This window comes from Megascapheus bottae, chromosome 16 (assembly GCF_031878675.1).
Source record: "Megascapheus bottae isolate mThoBot1 chromosome 16, mThoBot2.hap1, whole genome shotgun sequence".
Lineage (NCBI taxonomy): Eukaryota > Metazoa > Chordata > Mammalia > Rodentia > Geomyidae > Megascapheus > Megascapheus bottae.
In genome coordinates, this window is record NC_143524.1 from 38,182,760 (window position 1) to 38,200,538 (window position 17,779).

The following is a 17,779-nucleotide window of genomic DNA, read 5'->3' on the forward strand; positions in this document are numbered from 1 at the left end:
AATCATGGATCAGAGCCAGCTTAGACAAGGAAGTCTATAAAACGCTTATCTCCAAAAACACAGAAGTGGAGCTTTGGCAAGTGACAGAGCACTAGCCTTGAGCAAAGAAATTCTGGTACTAATACCCATTCCCTAAATTCAAGCCCCAGAACCATCATGGAAGGGAGCTGCTTTTGTTGTGGTGGTGGTTTTTTCTTATTTCTCAACTTCAAAAGGTTGTACACACAAGAGGGATACAATTTAACAAGTCCATCCAAATGTTAAGGAAAAGAGAAATAGGGAAGGGAATGAACAGTATTTTTGTTTTTAATTTTTTTTAACCTTCAAAAGGTTGTAAGAGCCAGGAATTTTTGGCTCACTCTTATAATCCTAGTTACTCAAGAGGCTGAGATCTGAGAATCCCAATTTGAAGCAGCCTGAGCAGAAAAGTCCATGATATTTGTGTTTTCAATAAACTAGCTGGAAGTTGTACTATGACTCAGGTACTAGCCTTGAGCACAGGAAGGGTCAGGGACAACACCCAGGCCATGAGTTCAAGCCCCAGGACCAGGGGGAAAAAACTTGTAAAAAGGTGTTTACAATTAAACATGTCCATCTAGGTGTCTGGTGCTGTTTAATCATTTCCCCTCAACCCATATGTTCCTACCCTGGCCTCAGTTAAGACAGTTTAACATTGTATGTTTCTGTTGTTATTTAGAACATGCAATATTATTTAGGGGGCCGGGAGTTTGGCCTAGTGGTTAAAGTGCTTGCTTAGCATGCATGAAGGCCCCGGGTTCGATTCCTCAGTACCACATACATAGAAAAAAGCCGGAAGTGGTGCTGAGGCTCAAGTGGTAGAGCTCTAGCCTTGAGAAAGTCCAAGGACAGTGCTCAGGCCCTGTGCTCAAGCCCAGGACTGGCAAAAAAAAAAAAATATATATTATTTAGGAATGCTTTTATAAAAATCATCCCTTAAATACATGATTGAGTAAATTATTCCATCTCTAACATCTTAAAGGAATTAGTGACCTGTGATTAAAAAACTATGGAGAGTTTTTCATATAAATCACATCCTCTAATGGAAATATTTCCAGAAATAAAATATAACTTTATGCTATTCAGAGGGGAGGTCTTTTTCTCTCTGATGAGCTTTTGGTTAATCTAAAAATTTCTAATGGAAATGAATGTTTTAGCCAAGTGTCAGTGGCTCATGCCTGTACTAGCTTCTCAGGAGGCTGAGATCTGAAGATTGTAGTTCCAAACCAGCCCGAGCAGAAAAATCTGTGAAACTCTTATCTCTAACCACTAAAAAGCCGAGAGTGGAATTGTGGCTCAAATAATAGAACACCAGCCTTGAGGGGAAAAAAAATTCTCAAGTAGAGTACCCAGGCCCTGAGTTCGAGCCTCAGAACTAGCAAAAAGAAAAAAAAGTTTGAATGTTTTTCTGCAAAACCTGTCTCTACATAATAGTTTCAGATGATAGTGAACTTCCTACAAGTACCACCCTGAAAGCCTCAGAAAAGTCTACGATGGAACAGCTAGTAGAAAAGGCTTGTTTCAGAGACTATCAGCGTTTAGGTTTGGGAACCATAAGTGGCAGCTCCTCCCGTTCAAAACCAGAGTATTTCCGAATCACTGCTTCCAACAGGCTGTATTCACTGTGCCGGAGGTAAGTGTCAGTGGGCTCCAAAAAGAGAACTTTCCTTTTTCTGATTTGAGTCTCTATTGAGTTGTTTATATTCATAGCCCATATATTGAAATGCCAGAGGGAAGCAAGCTCCTCAGGGATATATGTTTCAGAGATACTTTCTATGCAGCATGAACACATATTCTAAGAGCAACTGTTACACCACTGAAAATTGCCTGTATTAGGACAGCAGGAGAAAGAATGCTGTTCCTTTTAGGAATTTCCATTATTAGTCTTTTTCTTCATAGATTCCCTCTTTTCTACTGTGTGTAAAGATAATTTGAATAATACATACTTACATTCACATACAGTCCATAGACTGTAATTTGCTAACAGAATTCTCTTGTGCTCTCTGATTGGAATGGTTTCCTAAAAGTTCCTTAGAAAATGTAAATCAATATTTTTTTTCTATTCTTATCACCTCCTATCATTTTTCAAGTATATTAAGTGTTATTTCTTGCTTTACTATGTATTTCTAAAACAACTTTACATCTCTAGAGAAATTTCTTTGTACTTAAAATTCCCTGTTTGGAAAGCACTTTGTAAATTAAAAGCCATATATATAGATATAGATATATATGGGTTTTGTGGGGGGGTTGTGGGTTTTTGTTTTTGTTTTTTTGTCAGCTGTGGGGCTTGAACTGGGCCTAGGTGCTGGTCCCTGAGCTCTTCAGCTCAAGGCTACCACCCTACCCCTTGAGCCACAGTGCTACTTCCAGTTTTCTGGCTAATTGGAGATAAGAGTCTCACAGACTTTAGTGTCCAGACTGGCTTTGAACTGGGATCCTCAGATCTCAGCCTCCTGAGTAGGTAGGATTACAGGCATGAGCCACCTTACCCAGCTAGACAGTAGTCTTAATGTTACTGAAGAACATTATATAAATTTTAGATGGCAATTTAAGTTGTTTTCAAATAACCATATGAAACTTGAGAAAAAAATTGCTGGGAATATAATTTTACAGTGTGTCCAAATAAGCATTTTGAATAAAATACTAAAAAGTTGAGACTCTGGATAGGCAGTAATTTATTTATGTCTTCACTAAATTCTTTGTTAATAAGTTGTGGTGTCAGAGTGTAGTGCCCAGGTGTTTGGGAAGCTTATTTATCAAAATTATGGCTTCCAGTTAAAAAAACAAACTGTGTCAGGAAATCCTGTTAGCTTTGCCTTCAAAATATATCCACGGTGAGCCAAGTATCATGGCTAATTCCTGTACTCCTAGCTACTGGGGAGGTTGATATCTGAGGATGGGGTTGAAAGCCAGTCCCAACAAGATAGTCCATGAGACTCTTATCTCCTATTTAACACACACATACACAAGCTGCAAGTGCTGCTGTGGCTCAAGTGGTACAGCATAACAAGTCAGGGACAGAGCCTAGGCCCTGAGTTCAAGCCCCAGGACCAGCATACGCACATGTGTATATTCACATGTACATGTACACACAGAGACAGAAATGGCTTTAAGTCGATGGCAGAAAAATTATTGGTATGTTGTTCATATTCTCATATTTTCCCTCTCTTTTTCTCCTCACATCCTGAAGCTATCCTGGCCTTTTAGTCATACCTCAAGCTGTACAAGACAGTAGTTTACCAAGAGTAGCCCGCTGCTATCGACACAATCGCCTACCTGTTGTATGTTGGAAGAACTCAAGAAGTGGTACTCTGCTCCTCCGTTCTGGAGGATTCCATGGGAAGGGAGTTGTTGGACTTTTCAAATCTCAGAACTCCCCTCAGGCCGGTAAGCATCTCTCCACAACACAGCTGTGACCCTTTCACTAAAATATTCTTAAAAATAAACCAGACACACATACTGACACACTTCTGTAACTCAGCTACTTGAAAGACTAAAAGGATCACTTAAGCACAGGAGTTCAAAGTTATCCCGAATACCATAGCAAGACCTTATCGCAAAGGAAAACTATAACAAACGTAAAAAGTCTTCTTAAAATACCATCTGTGTTCTTGCAAGCCTTGTCTCACACAAACTATTCCTATGTGCCTTATACAGTATGTTTAGCTTAGTTGTGTGGAACTTCATCTCAAATTTGACATCTTGCTTAGTAAATCTGATGTTTGTTTTTAATGGAAATTATTGTAATAGTCTTTGGTTCCAGGATATTTGGCATTTCAGAAAACCAGAGTATCCACAGATGGAAACTAGATAGTGACTATCTTTTTCCTTGTTCTGGGAACTATCCAAACATATTTACCTTTAACTGAGGTCAGAAGTCATTAAAGATTTTGTCCTATGTGATATTAGATATCCTGTTCATTCCTACATGCACAGTCGAAGCAAATTAATAAAATGCTGCCTTAGGAATTCTCAAGGAGCTGTTTTAGAAAGCCAGGCAAATAAGTACTGCTGCCCCTTTTTCTAATGTTATATCATGTGATCTCACAATTAGGAGCTGCATTTTGTTGAGTTTTTTCATAGCTTCTAGCTCATAAGTGCTCAGTAAACTATCACATCCCATTATAAAGAGCAGCATCTTCCCCCCTTTGAAACAAGATGAGCTCACACAGCAAGACCAAATAAGGGTACTTTTAGGGGAGTAACACAAAGGCACAATGCCTCTGATCATATAAAGTGATTTTTATCAAAATGAATTCCAGGAAATGGAAGTGAGATTTTTTTTCTTCATTTTATTTTTTATCATCAAGGTAATGTATAGAAGTGTTAGAGTTATACTTGCCAGATAGTAGGTGCATTACTTCTCATACTTTGATACCCCTTCTTAGGTTTTTGTCCTCATTTCCCTTCCTCCACCCCCTCCCAATTCTTCATTGTTTGTTTTCTTTTTGTCTTGTTTACTTATCGGTCTTTGAGAGTAAAGGGGCATGGAATGGAGGGACAAAAGGTGAACAAATGCATCCGTGGTACTTTCTGGACACTGTTAAAATGAACTGTACACTTAACTCATGGGTGTGGACAGGAGGGAAAAACTGGGAGAGAGTAAGGGAAGAGGTGACATTGTCCAAAAAGAAATGACACTCATTACCTGACAAATATTACTCCTCTGTACATTACCTTTAGAAAAATATCTTAAAGAAAATTAGGTAAACTCAAACTATGATTGGAGAGGTATCTTTTTAATTTTTATTTTATTGTAAACAGGCTCACACTTGTAATCCTAGCTACTCAGGAGACTGAGATCTGAGGATCATAGTTCAAACTCCATGCGACGCTTATCTGCAGTTAACCACCAGAAAAAAAGAATACTGCAGTGAACATAACCGTGCTGGTAGTTTTAGTGTGGGCTTGTTTGTGATCATTTGGGTAAATGCCCAGGAGTGGGATTGCTAGATCATAGGGGAGATCTGTTTACTCTTTTGAGGAATCGCAATACTGCTTTCCAGAGTGGTTGAACAAGTTTACATTCCCACCAATAGTGTTAATACTGTTCCCTTTTGGCCACATCCTTACCACCATCTGTTGTTTTCTTGATAATGGCCATTCTAACTGAGGTAAGGTAGAATCCCAAGGTAATTTTGATTGGCATTAATTTTTTGGCCAGAGATGATGAACATTTCTTCATCTGTCTATTGACCATTGTTTTATTTCCTTGGAGAGGTACTTTTTGAGGTTGGCTATTATGTCTTTAATGTTTATGTTGGTGTAAGCATAGCACATAGTGCTGTAGTATTCTGCCAGGCATGGAGTCTCGGCACTAGTGTAACTGGAGGACATTAACTTTTACCAGTTTATGTCGTGGGGAATCCTCCCAAGCCACATGGTGTATATAATAGAACACAAGCACATATAAATATCTACATTCATCATTTTAAGAGTACCTGGTGAGTTCTTCGTAGGGAAAGGATGAAATTTTACTAGTTTAATACTGATTTACTGTATTTCATTTTTTGAGCAAATATTCATTTTTAATGTCTTTAAATCTTACAAATGATGACATCCTAGAATTTATAAACCATCTTACAATTGATTTTTGAATGTTACTTTTCTGTTCAAGTTGTAAAAAAAAAAAAATTATACCTGAGTATTTTGCTCCACATAGACAAGACTCATGGTTCCTCCAGTTGTTTGATCTCACCATTATTTCCATTTTTACATTTTTTCACTTATTAATTGCCAATACTAGGAACTGAACTTAGGCCTGGGTACTGTTCTTGGGCTTTTTTTGCGGGCTATGGGGCTTGAACTCAGCCTAGGCACTGTCCCTGAGCTCTTGGGCTCAAGGCTACCACCCTACTCTCGAGCCAAGCCCCACTTCCTGTTTTCTAGAGGTTAATTGGAGATAAGAGTCTCAAGTCCTTTTGTGCCGCGGCTGGCTTTGAACCTTGATCCTCAGCTCTCAGCCTGCTGAGTAGCTAGGATTACAGGTGTGAGCCACCATGCTGGCCCCACTTATGTCCGTGGGCTTTCTCAAGGCTAGCACTCTACCACTTGAGTCATAGCACCATATACAGCTTTTCTGTGGTACTGAGGACTCAAACCTGGGTCTTTGTGCATGCTAGGCAAGCACTCTTAATACTAGGCTAAACTCCCAGCCCTTCCCTTTATTTTGAAGGAATAAGAAATTTAGTACTAGTTCTTCCTTTCATACTCTTCATCTTTTCCCATTCTTCTTTGTATTCTTTCCCCAACAAATCCTTGTACAGGCTTATGTCTCCTCTTAGGCCTATGTGAGAAAATTGGAATAAAGCCTATGGTATTGGGAAACCACCTCTTCGATTATGGGATGCCACACAAGCCCATTCCATCCTCTGCTCCCCAACAGTAGCATGGGCAAGTGTTAAATGGGGATAATCTAGTGGATTTTTGTCACTTTGAGTTCTTGGATAAGAAAAGCTATACTTGTGCTTGGGAATAGCCCCCTGTCCTGATTTTTTGGACATGAGCTCTTTATGTACTGAAAGGAAGATTTCCAAAGTCTCTACTGGGATGATGAAGCATTTGAGAACTGTAGGTATGATAAAGCCAGCATCATAGGATTAGCCATTTAATTGACTGGTACTTTAAATAGACTTGTTTTCTACACTTGGATGTGGTAATATGAGACTATATAGACAAAGTATATGCAGATATCTATAAAAACTTCTTCAATCGGTACATCATTTGTCTTATATCCTTTCTTTTTGTAGCTCCTACCTCCTCTTTAGAATCTTCCAGTAGCATAGAACAAGAAAAGTACTTACAAGCATTATTGAATGCAGTTTCTGTCCATCAGAAACTCAGAGGCAACAATACACTTACTGTCAGGCCAGCACTTGCTCTGTCTCCAGGTAAGATCTGATAATATTCTTATATGTTCCTTCATAATAGTCATTAATATTTCTAGGATTAGTTTGTTAGTTACATACTGTTCCTTCAACATGACACTTTTTGAAAATATTCACCTTGTGTGACCATTGACTTTAGCTTGTATAATTACTAGATATTACAGTGATATTGACTTGTAAGTAATCACTATACTTAGAGATTCCATTATTTTCTTTTAAAAATAATAAAAAGGAACTTAGGGTCAATATTTTATTCAAGAATCAGGTTTATATAAACCTTAAAATATTGTTATAAAATAGAATTTTCATATTGAACATCTTGTTAAATGTGTATTAAAATCATTCTGTTTAAGTTTGAAATTCCCAAAATTTCTTTAGTCTTTTAAGATTTTGCATTAGTTTGTTTTCTGTAGATTTAAATGAAGCCATTAAGACTTGTACTAATATTCTGTTTCAGTTATCATGTGGTGGAACCCCAAAGGGTTCATGTAGAGGTAACCTAACGTGTTAGAGAGGAGCATGTGACTTGAGAAGTTGGTCTCTGGCTTCATCAGCTGTTTAAAATAGCTCTACATAAGCAGAAAGTGGCTTTTCTTGTAAAGTAACACCATGCATGCCTTCCTTCGTTTATCATCAAATTCTCTGATTGCATTTGCCAAACTTAACTCTATAATCTTTCAAATGTATGTAATCTCTAATGAAATAACATTGCCTTGTTATCTCTAATTAAGCTTTGGTACTTAAGAAATACTACAATGTTTGGCAGCAATTAGAAATGCTGTACATAAAGATAACTTTTTGTCATTTGAGTAATGTTAACCCAAACGATATGGTTTTTGTTCTTCTTTTTGGCTGACTTTTAGGGACTGAAAAGATGACTTCAAGAATGTCCACTGTGCTTAAACAGGTAGTGCCAGGACATTTGGATGTAAACCCATCCAATAGCTTTGCTCGAGGAGGTTAGTAAGATTGATTTTATAAATGAGCACTGACTGAGACCTTAAAAGCTGAAAACATTTTTCTAGATAGTTTCGGTTATTTTAAATTATTTTTAATTGCCCTTCTCTAAATGTTCACATTTACTGCTAGCATGATGAGCAGACTTTGCCTTATGAGACAGTCATTGCTTATATCTTACATATCAATTTGTTTGGGAAGGTTAGGAAATGAGGGCAGCACACGTAAATGGTGAACCAGCCCTGAGAGTCACCAGGTTCAAAGAGCAAGATGCACAAAAAGTATGAACAGTATAAATAGAAATGATACTAAACCCTAGGCTATGACTCCAAGACATACTAGTTTTACTTCTGTTTTCTAAGATATTCGTTTGAAGGATAAGGTTGAACAGTGTCACTTCTTTTGCCCCAACTCCAAGTTATAGCTTCTGGCATGAGGAAAAAAATAGACAAAAACTTAGTAGCTCTTTTAAGCTTTAAAAGGTAACCAACTCTGGTTTCTGTGTTCCTTGAGGTTATTTTTTAACTATGCAAAGGAAATTACAAACTAGGCATAATATATCATGAAGCCTAGTTTGTAAAATTCTCCTGCTTCACAATAGAGTCAAAAAAGCTTAGATACTTCTCACCCCCCCCCCCCAGAAGGCTGAATCTCCTTAAAAACATGCCAGATGATCTTGGTTCTGCTTAAACATCAGTAATGGGAAATTCATTTCGTCCCAGAAATAATCATTTCCATATGTAAGCAACTCTTTTTTAGAAAGTTTTTTCTCATTAATCTAAAAACTCACTACCCCATAACTCTCATACTTTGCCCTCTAAAATTAGAAACTAAGCCTAATTTCCATCTTCAGGTCTTTGGCTTTCAAACCTGCCCTTACATTTTCTCTACCACTGTTTTGTTAACTAAATATCCCCAATTTGTTGGATTATAGTCTGCTCACCATCTTATCACATTGTGATCAAATCTAGTTTTCAATCTACCTAATATTTCATTAGCTTATGAAAGCAACCTCATATGGAGGTTAAGCACTTGCTAAGGTTAATACCATTTGAAATTCCCGTTTGTTTTATATATGCTACTGCTCTCAAAATACTAACTTGGGGGGTTGCAGCAAAATAAACCGCTCTAAAGAAAGACTGTTTTGGGCCAGGAGTTTGGCCTAATAGTAGTGGTGTGCTTGCCTAGTATGCACAAATCCCAGAGTGTGATTTCTTGGTACCACATACATAGAAAAGCTAGAAGTGGTGCTGTAGCTCAAGTGGTAGAGCCCAAGTGCTCAGTCCCCACAACTGGCAAAAAAAGAGACCGTTTGGTACTTGGGGTTCCTACTAAAATTCAATAGGACCATGGTTCTAAATCTGCTAATCTCTTAGTCCAAGATTTGCCAGTCTCAAACTATTATCTGAATCACAAAAGATTCATGGTTACTTTGACATGCCTAAAAAAAAAAAATCAGTGCTTTTTCCTAAGTAATTATAAATAACTTCATTATAATCCATTCTAAAATTCGATTCAGAATCAAAATAGAGGCTCTGTTCCATACAGTGAACTTTTTCTCCTTCTGCAAACCATATTTTTGTGCTAGTAGTCACATTTGGATGCTTTTTTCTACCTCATTGGAACTATCTATATTGCCATATTTCCTAAGTAATTATAATTATGTGTCAGGTCTGAGGCAATTGCTAAATTTTCTAAGGCTACCACAAATTGTGCTACTGAAATTCTAATAGCCTTGTGATTCTGGAAGGGCTAGAAATGTATGACCAAGGTACCAGCAGCTGATTGATTTTCCCTCGCAGCCCTGAAGAAACTGTTTCCAAGCCTCTCTCCCCAGCTTCTGGAGACTCTCTAGCCATGTTTGACATTCCTTGCCTTATAGAAATATAACCTAGATCCCTGCTTTATCTTCACAAGGTGGTTTTCCTCTGTTCTTGTCTTTAAATTTCCCTTGTATTAAGGGCCCACCCTACTCCAGTATGAACTATTATAACTCATTACATCTTCAACAACCCTATTTCCAGATACATTCACATTCTGAGATTATGGGGGGCAAGACTTCACATTAATTTTGGGATGCACATGCCACCCAAAACAGTCATATTTATCTTCTTTCCTGAAATTCTAGAATACCATTATTTTCTTAAGCTTTCTAGTATTCCTGTTGCCAAGAACTCTTGTCGACATTTGGTTCAGCCTTGCAGCCAATTACCATCTAAACATTTATACAGATTGAATGTTTTTATCTCATATGCTTAGGACCAGATACATTCTGGAATATTTGAATAGACTTTATAGGTTAATCATCTCTAGATCACAATTCTAGAGTCCAAAATACTCCAAGCTCCAAAACATTTTGAACAGATCAATACCCAAGTAACTTCAGATATTAAGATTAAAGATACTCAAATTATATTAATAAGGCAAGTCAGGCATAATGACTTATGCCTGTAATCCTAGTTACTGAAGAGGCTAAAGTTGGGAGAATCGTGGTTTGGGGACAGACCAAAACAAAAATTTGCAAGACCTCATCAACCTATAGTTGGGCACGGTGGTACACACTTGTCATTCCAGATATTTGGTGTTTTTAGGATCAGCCTGGGCAAAATGTAGTTAAAGACCTTTATTTCAGGGTAAATCTGCAACCCTGTCTGAACCAGAACTGGGCATTCATGGTTCATGTCTATAATCCTACCAGCTAAGAAAGCTAAATCAGAATTATGGCAGGAAAGCCTGAGTTCTTTTTTTTTTTTTTTTTTACCACTCCTGGGGCTTGAACTCAGGGCCTGAACACTCTCCCTAGGCTTTCTCAAGGTTTGTGCTCTACAACTTGAGCCACAGCACCACTTCTGGCTTTTTATATGTATATAGTACACCAAGGAATCGAACCTGGATCTTTGTGCATGCAAGGCAAGCATTCTTACCACTAGGCCAGACTCCCAGCCCCAAGATTTTCCTTTTTTAATCATCACTTAATCACCAAAAAGCTGGAAGTAGAACAGTGGCTCCAGGCCCCAAGTTGAAGCTCCAGAACTGGTACCAAAAACAAAGAGCAAGCATAAAGGACTTTAGAGACTTGGCTTAAGCAGTAGCGTGAAATTCTCCATTCAAACAACCCCAGAACTGCCCCCACTCAAAGAAAAGCCAAGTCAGTAATTTTTTAACTTTTAATAGAACCAATTTCCAGGAAATACTTAGTAAAGCTTTTTCACAAATGTCCTGTCTTTGTATTTTGCTTTTGGAAGCTTCATCAAGAACATGTTATCCATTATGTCTTATGTTTAGCTAGGTGGTAATACAAATTTAGGTTTAGAAAGTCTCATGTTTTTACCTAAGTCCTATGGATATCTCACTGATCTGTTTCAACTGCATTTTTTTTCATTAGCTTCAGGTACATGGCTATATTTACTTCTTTGGGTTAAATCTATTTAATTTGGTTTTGACCCATTTATGCAAATGTGAGTCTATAATTATTTTGACACCCTTCCCAAATATTTGCTGCTGAAAATTATCACAAATTTAGTTTATTTCCTTATAAGTTTGCTTCTGTTCAGATACATATATCTTCTGGTATATTCAGCTGGTATATTCAGCTAAAACTAAAAATGAAAATCATTCTTTCATCTTTTCATTCCCAAAGCCTCCCATATCTTCCAGTGTTTCGGTGACAAATTAGAAGAAGAGATATTGTTTCCAGATAGCTTCAATATCCTCTATATCCTTTATTCTGACAATATCTATCCCTATATACAATAGCAACAGTGGGATAGGACAAGTCATTTTGAGAATTCTCTAACGATTTCCTACTACGTGAACGTAACAAGTAAACACATGTTCAGATAACCAAGTCAAGACTAGGTACAGATAGTTCTGTACTTTAGTTCCTTGCCACATGTTTATCTGTAACTACAGTTTCTTCATTCTTCCAGAGAGCTTTACTACTTCTCCTGAAGTTACTAATTTGCTCTGTGTGAGAAGATACTCTTGTCTCTTAATCCTTTCTCTTGGCTTTTTTTTCCTATTTCCACATTCTTTTCCTTGTTATACAATTCTTGATTTTCTTGTATTTCCATTGTATGCCTTTCCTACTGAGACAAACCAGAGCTGAGATTGAAAAAAAACAAGCCATGACCACATGATCAATCAAAATGATCACTTTACTTTCAGCATACATGAGTTCATAAGATGATAAAAATTTAAATGTAAGATTGGTTTTCATTTAAAATTTAAATAGTTTTTAAGTCCACAGGGAAAGAACCTATACATAATACTTGTCATTTTTAAAAAAAGATGTAGTATTGATTTTTTTTCTGCCATTCTTGGGACTTGAACTCAGCACCTAAGCACTGACCCTGTGCTTTCCTCTAGGCTAGACCTCTACCATTTGAGCCATAGCCCACTTCCTGCTTTTTCTATGTATGTGGTATTGAGGAATCAAACCCAGATCTTTGTACATGCTAAGCAAGCATGGGCACTAAAGACCGTAATACTCTTATCTCCAATTAATCACTAGAAAACGGGAAGTGGGGATGTGGCTCAAAGGATAGGTTGGTAATCTTGAGCTGAAGAGCTCAGAGACAGCACCCAGGCCTAGAGTTTAAGCCCCATGACTCACCAAAAAAAAAAAAAAAAAAACCCGAAATCAGAGTTGTGCCATTTCAATGCAATATTTACTAGGTATGTTTTGTCTCATGTATTGGGCCAAGCATAAGGTCACATTGATAGTCCTTTTTTTTTTTTTTTTTTTGCCAGTCCTGGGCTTGAGCTCAGGGCTTGAGCACTGTTCTTGGTCTTTCTCAAGGCTAGAGCTCTACCACTTGAGCCTCAGCACCACTTCCAGCTTTTTTCTATGTATGTGGTACCAAGGAATTGATCTTGGGTCTTCATGCATGCTAGACAAGCACTCTACCACTAGGCCAAACTCCCGGCCTCCACATTGTCTTGTGCCCCATCCCCATAACCTACCTATGCATCTCTTTTCCTTTTAATCTTTGATGTGAGCAAAGTAGAATGAAGAGCACCAGTACTATTTGTAATTTGTGGTCTCAGTCATACACAAAATCAAGAAGTACTGAAAGCTTCACTGTAATCTTAGTGTCCTACATCCCAATAGGAAAGCACACAATTTTGGCAGAAAGGGAAAGCAGCGCACACGAGGCAGTGGACATTTGCCTTACAAGCCTTTATTCTATGTTCTATCCTGGCATTATTATATGTGCGTGTGTGTGTGAGAGAGAGAGAGTCATAGGGCTTGAACTCAGCCTGGGAGCTGTCCCTGAGCTCTTCAGCTCAAGGCTACCACCCTACCCTTGAGCCAAGCCCCATTTCCCGTTTTCTGTTGAGTAATTGGAGATGAGTCTCAGGTCCTTTTGTGCCTGGGCTGGCTTTGATCCTCAGATCTCAGCCTCCTGAGTAGCTACAATTACAAGTGTGAGCTACCTCGCCCAGCTATCCTGGCATTCTTTGTAAACCATTAGCCAGAACCTTTGCAGAGGTCTAGTTCCCAGCTTCCTTCAGCCACTTAGTCATGCTACTCTTAATTTCTTGTTTTCAAAGGTGTTAGATAAGAATGAAAATCACGGGGCCAGGAGTTTGGCCTAGTGGTTAAAGTGCTTGCCTAGCATGCATGAAGACCCGGGTTCGATTCCTCGGTACCACATACATAGAAAAAAGCCGGAAGTGGTGCTGAGGCTCAAGTGGTAGAGCTCTAGCCTTGAGAAAGTCCAAGGACAGTGCTCAGGCCCTGAGCTCAAGCCCAGGACTGGCAAAAAAAAAAAAAAAAGAATGAAAATCACTTCTAGTGATTTTCTCATGGTATAGCTAAAAGACACAGCTTTTAGTTAATAATCTCAAATAAATATATCTTCCCCTAATTGACTTGATTTAATCCTTTGCACAAGAAATTAAATTAACTACTCATGATTTTTATTATTACTAGGTGGAGTTTGTTAGTCACAAAACACTATCAGAGGATTAAAAAAATATTACTCAAATTACAAAAGCATTATCTCTAATACTGCTTATCATCTTGGTACAAGTAAGGGTTTGAAAAGAAGTCATTACTTTCAGTCATCACAAACTTAGTGGTATTAGGTATTGTCACAAGATTAAGAATTTTTGCTGCTTCTAACCTATATTTTTGGAAAATATTTCTGAATGGAAAATGAGAAAGCAGCGTGGCAATGCTTAATGTTCTACTGCAAAATCATGGCCTTAGTTATTCCAAGTGGTTGTTAGAGCTTTCTTGTTTCCGATATGACTTTGCTTAAATAACAAATGTGCTGCACATGTAGCATTTGCCAGCCAATCTCCTTAATGCTAGTGCCAATTTATTTCTGTTGTTTACACCCATAACCCAAATTCCTTAGTTTTATTATATAAGATTACTTCTGATGGATACTTTTCAAAAGCTTATTCCATTTGGTATAATTCATTAGTGGCACTGCCTGCTGTGCTGTCCATTTCATTGTGCTTACAGTATTGATAAACAGGTGCTGAAGTTTCATTTAACAATTCATCTTTTTATCGCTGTGCAGTTTTGTTGTTAAACTTCCCACTTTTACTAAATTTACCTTTTCCCCCATGTTAACTTAATCTGAAAACTAAACAGCCTGTTCTTCTCTTATTCAATCTCCTCTGATGTTTGCTACAGTATATATTTCATTTCTGCTGTCTTTAACCTGCTAGTGCATGGGTTCTGAGATAAATGTTTTACCCAGTCAAATTCCAAATCTTCAGCTAAGAAAAGAGTCATAATCAAGGTACTGTACAATGTGTCCTGATGTGTTATTCTTTTAAACCATTTTCATATTAAAGTATGTTACAAGTGATTTTCCCATCTGTCAATTATATCCTTTATTTTCATCCACATTCTGATTTCCTGTCATTTACAGGAAAAAAAAAGAGCATTTGCCATTATAGCTAAGATACCTATGTTTGCAATTACAGCTTTGTGTTAAGCAGTCTATTACCTAAGAAACCTTTTCTTGAGAATTGTTGTACTAACTCCATAAATACTGAAAGGAGATGTGACATCATGGTGACTTCTATTCACCAAGAAACAGCTAATCAATACACAAAATTAAAAGTCCTGAAATAGCCTTAAAGTCCTATCACTATGGTCCCATCACTGGGATGAATCCTATGGTCTACAGTCATAATTTAGGAAGGAAGCCAGGCACTGGTGGCTCATGCCTGTGATCCTAGATACTCAGGATGCTGAGATCTGAGGATCACATTCAAAGCCAGCCAGGGCACGAAAGTCTGTGAGACTCTTATCTCCAATTAACCACCAGAAAACTGGAAGTGGTGCTATTGCTCAAGTGGTAGAACACTAGCCTTGAGCTGAAGAGCTCAGGGACAATGCCCAGGCCCCAGAGTTCAAGCCCCACGACCAACACACACAAAAAAAATTGTAATGGAGCTCTGTTGTTTTAAAAGTGCTACAGTACTAGTCCAATTAGAGGATTAGTATATGTTCGGGTGTTTAATATTTAATTCACTTGCATAGAGACGTCCTTGGCCTTTTTTTTGGGGGGGGGCAGTCCTGGGGCTTGGACTCAAGAGTCTGAGTACTGTCCTTGGGTTTTCCAAGGTTAGCACTCTACCACTTGAGTCACATCACCACATCCAGCCTTTTCTGTGTATGTGGTACCGAGAAATCGAACCCAAGTCTTCATGTATGCTAGTCAAGTACTCTACCACTAGGCCAAACTCCAGCCCAAAGTCCTTGACTTTTTAAAATAAGGTCAGTTTATATCACAAGACTTCTAGTTAATTAGCTTGGCTTTTGTCTTAGAAGGTATCTGCTTCTGACCACGTTTTTTTGTTGTTGCTTTAAGGGTTTTTTTTTTGGGGGGGGGTGACTGTTCTGAGGTTTAAACTCAGGGCCTTGCACTTACAAAGGGGGTACTCTGCCAGTCCAGCCACTCTACCATCCTTTTTTGTGTTGTTTTTTGGTTTATTTCTGGGTCAACACTGAACCATGTTTCTCCTATTTGTGCTTCCTTATGACGGTAGGATCATAGGCTCAAGCCACCACACCTAGCCATAGCATGAAAAGTATGTACCACTGTGCTTCAGCTGGATAGAATCTCCAACTTTTATGCCCAGGCTGGCCTAAACCCAGTACCTGTACCTCTCAAATAGCTACAATTACAGGCTTGAGCCACAATACCTAAATGCTACTGACTACATTTAAAATAAAGCTTCCTAAAATTAACAAATCATTAGCAATTTTATAATTTCTCATTTTACTTTTATGTGTAAAGCAGTATTTAACATGATATAATAAAGTTATAATCTACCTCTACTTTTAGTGGATTTAGTAAGTTTATAGTTTACAATCTAGATTGCTTGTTAAATTAATTGTACAGAAGAATATTCCTTTACTTCTTTCAAGCCCTGAGAAATTGAGTTTCTCTGTCTTCTCTTCTCTGGGCTTTATTGCTGCCACCAGGCCTGTATTGTTTCTCTAATCAGTGTACTTTTCTTAGGATTTCAGTGTCTACTTCCAAGTGCAGAATTTACATGAACATATAAAAATGGGATATGAGTGACTTCTTAGTTCCTTCTAAGTCTGTATTTAAACTATTTTGAGTGCTTTTAAACTATTTTGAGTGCTTATGTGACAGTATAATCAAATGATCAGGAGATAAATTAACTATTACCTCTAAAACTGTAACTCTAGAGCATGTATCATTTTCCTTATTCAGTGGCATTCCCACATTAGATGATCTCACTCCGTTTTCTTAACTTTTGTGAAGGTGTATGGGCAAGTCTTCGCTCCAGCACTCGCTTGATCAGCTCTCCGACATCGTTCATTGATGTTGGTGCCCGGCTGGCAGGCAAGGATCACCCAGCCTCCTTTACTAACAGTACCTACCTTCAGAACCAGCTCTTGAAGCGCCAAGCAGCCCTTTACATATTCGGTGAAAAGTCACAGCTAAGGGTAAGGTTTTTTTCTCACTTAAAAATTGTATGAGAGCTGGGCATAGTGGCTCACACCTGCAATTCTAGCTACTCAGGAGGCTAAGATCTGAGGATCGTGGTTCAAAGCCAGCCCGAACACAAAAGTACCTGAGACTCTGATCTCCAATTAACCTCTAGAAAATGAGAAGTGGGGCTTGGCTTGAGGGTAGGGTGGTAGCCTTGAGCTGAAAAGCTCAGGGACAGTGCCCAGGCCAAATTCAAGACCCACTGGAAAAAAAAAAGAAAAAATTGTATGAGACATGAAAGCAGCAGAGAAAAACAGCTTCACCAGAAATGTTTTATACTATGATTCTTAACCTGAACTTAATGTAAACAAACTTTTCTCTCTGTATTTATAGATACACACCATATGTTTATATTTGAATACATGTGCATATCAGTCATGAAATCCTATTCAGGCTGTTTTCCACAGGTAGTACTCATGAGCACTCTTTACAGGAATGTGTGCTTACGCAAGAAAGCTATAGGGTAGAGGGTGATGACAGGATGATTATGGCACTGCATATGAAAGCAAGAGAAGTCCAAGACTAGGTATTCTGAGGTCCATTCAATCAAATTTTTAGAGACCACATAGGAAAAGATTCATGTCCTAAGATGGTGATAGGTCTAATCAATGTTTTTACTATCACCATGCTAAAAGAGCTTCACTATGCTGACATATATGAGCGGTAAAGATAGTCCCTGCCTCCAAAAGCAATAGTAATTTAATGTTGTTCAAGTCACACATTAGAAGATAATTTTACAGCTGGGCATGGTGGCTCACGCCTGTGATCCAAAGTTGCTTGCAAAGCTTCCTTGGCATCAGTGTTGTTTTCCAGAGCATAGGGTTTTTACCCTTTAGCATACTTAGGTGATCTGAGTCACTCTCCAAGGTTTGACTCCTTAATTCTTACCTCTGCATCAGTCCTCATGTAGACTCGAGTAAG

General features: G+C 38.2%; 1 protein-coding gene across 3 annotated transcripts in view; it reads left to right on the plus strand.

Annotated features, from left to right (window-relative positions):
- Positions 1-17,779, plus strand: part of Sbf2 (SET binding factor 2) — a 250,978-nt gene that overhangs the window by 207,018 nt on the left and 26,181 nt on the right. For 2 of the 3 annotated variants that reach the window (XM_090348160.1, XM_090348162.1), the window contains 5 exons: positions 1,453-1,651; positions 3,209-3,405; positions 6,768-6,908; positions 7,769-7,864; positions 16,628-16,812. In XM_090348160.1, coding sequence (XP_090204286.1) covers positions 1,453-1,651; positions 3,209-3,405; positions 6,768-6,908; positions 7,769-7,864; positions 16,628-16,812 — 818 coding nt within the window. The remainder of the gene's footprint in view (positions 1-1,452; positions 1,652-3,208; positions 3,406-6,767; positions 6,909-7,768; positions 7,865-16,627; positions 16,813-17,779) is intronic. The other variant, XM_090348161.1, reaches the window with a different exon arrangement.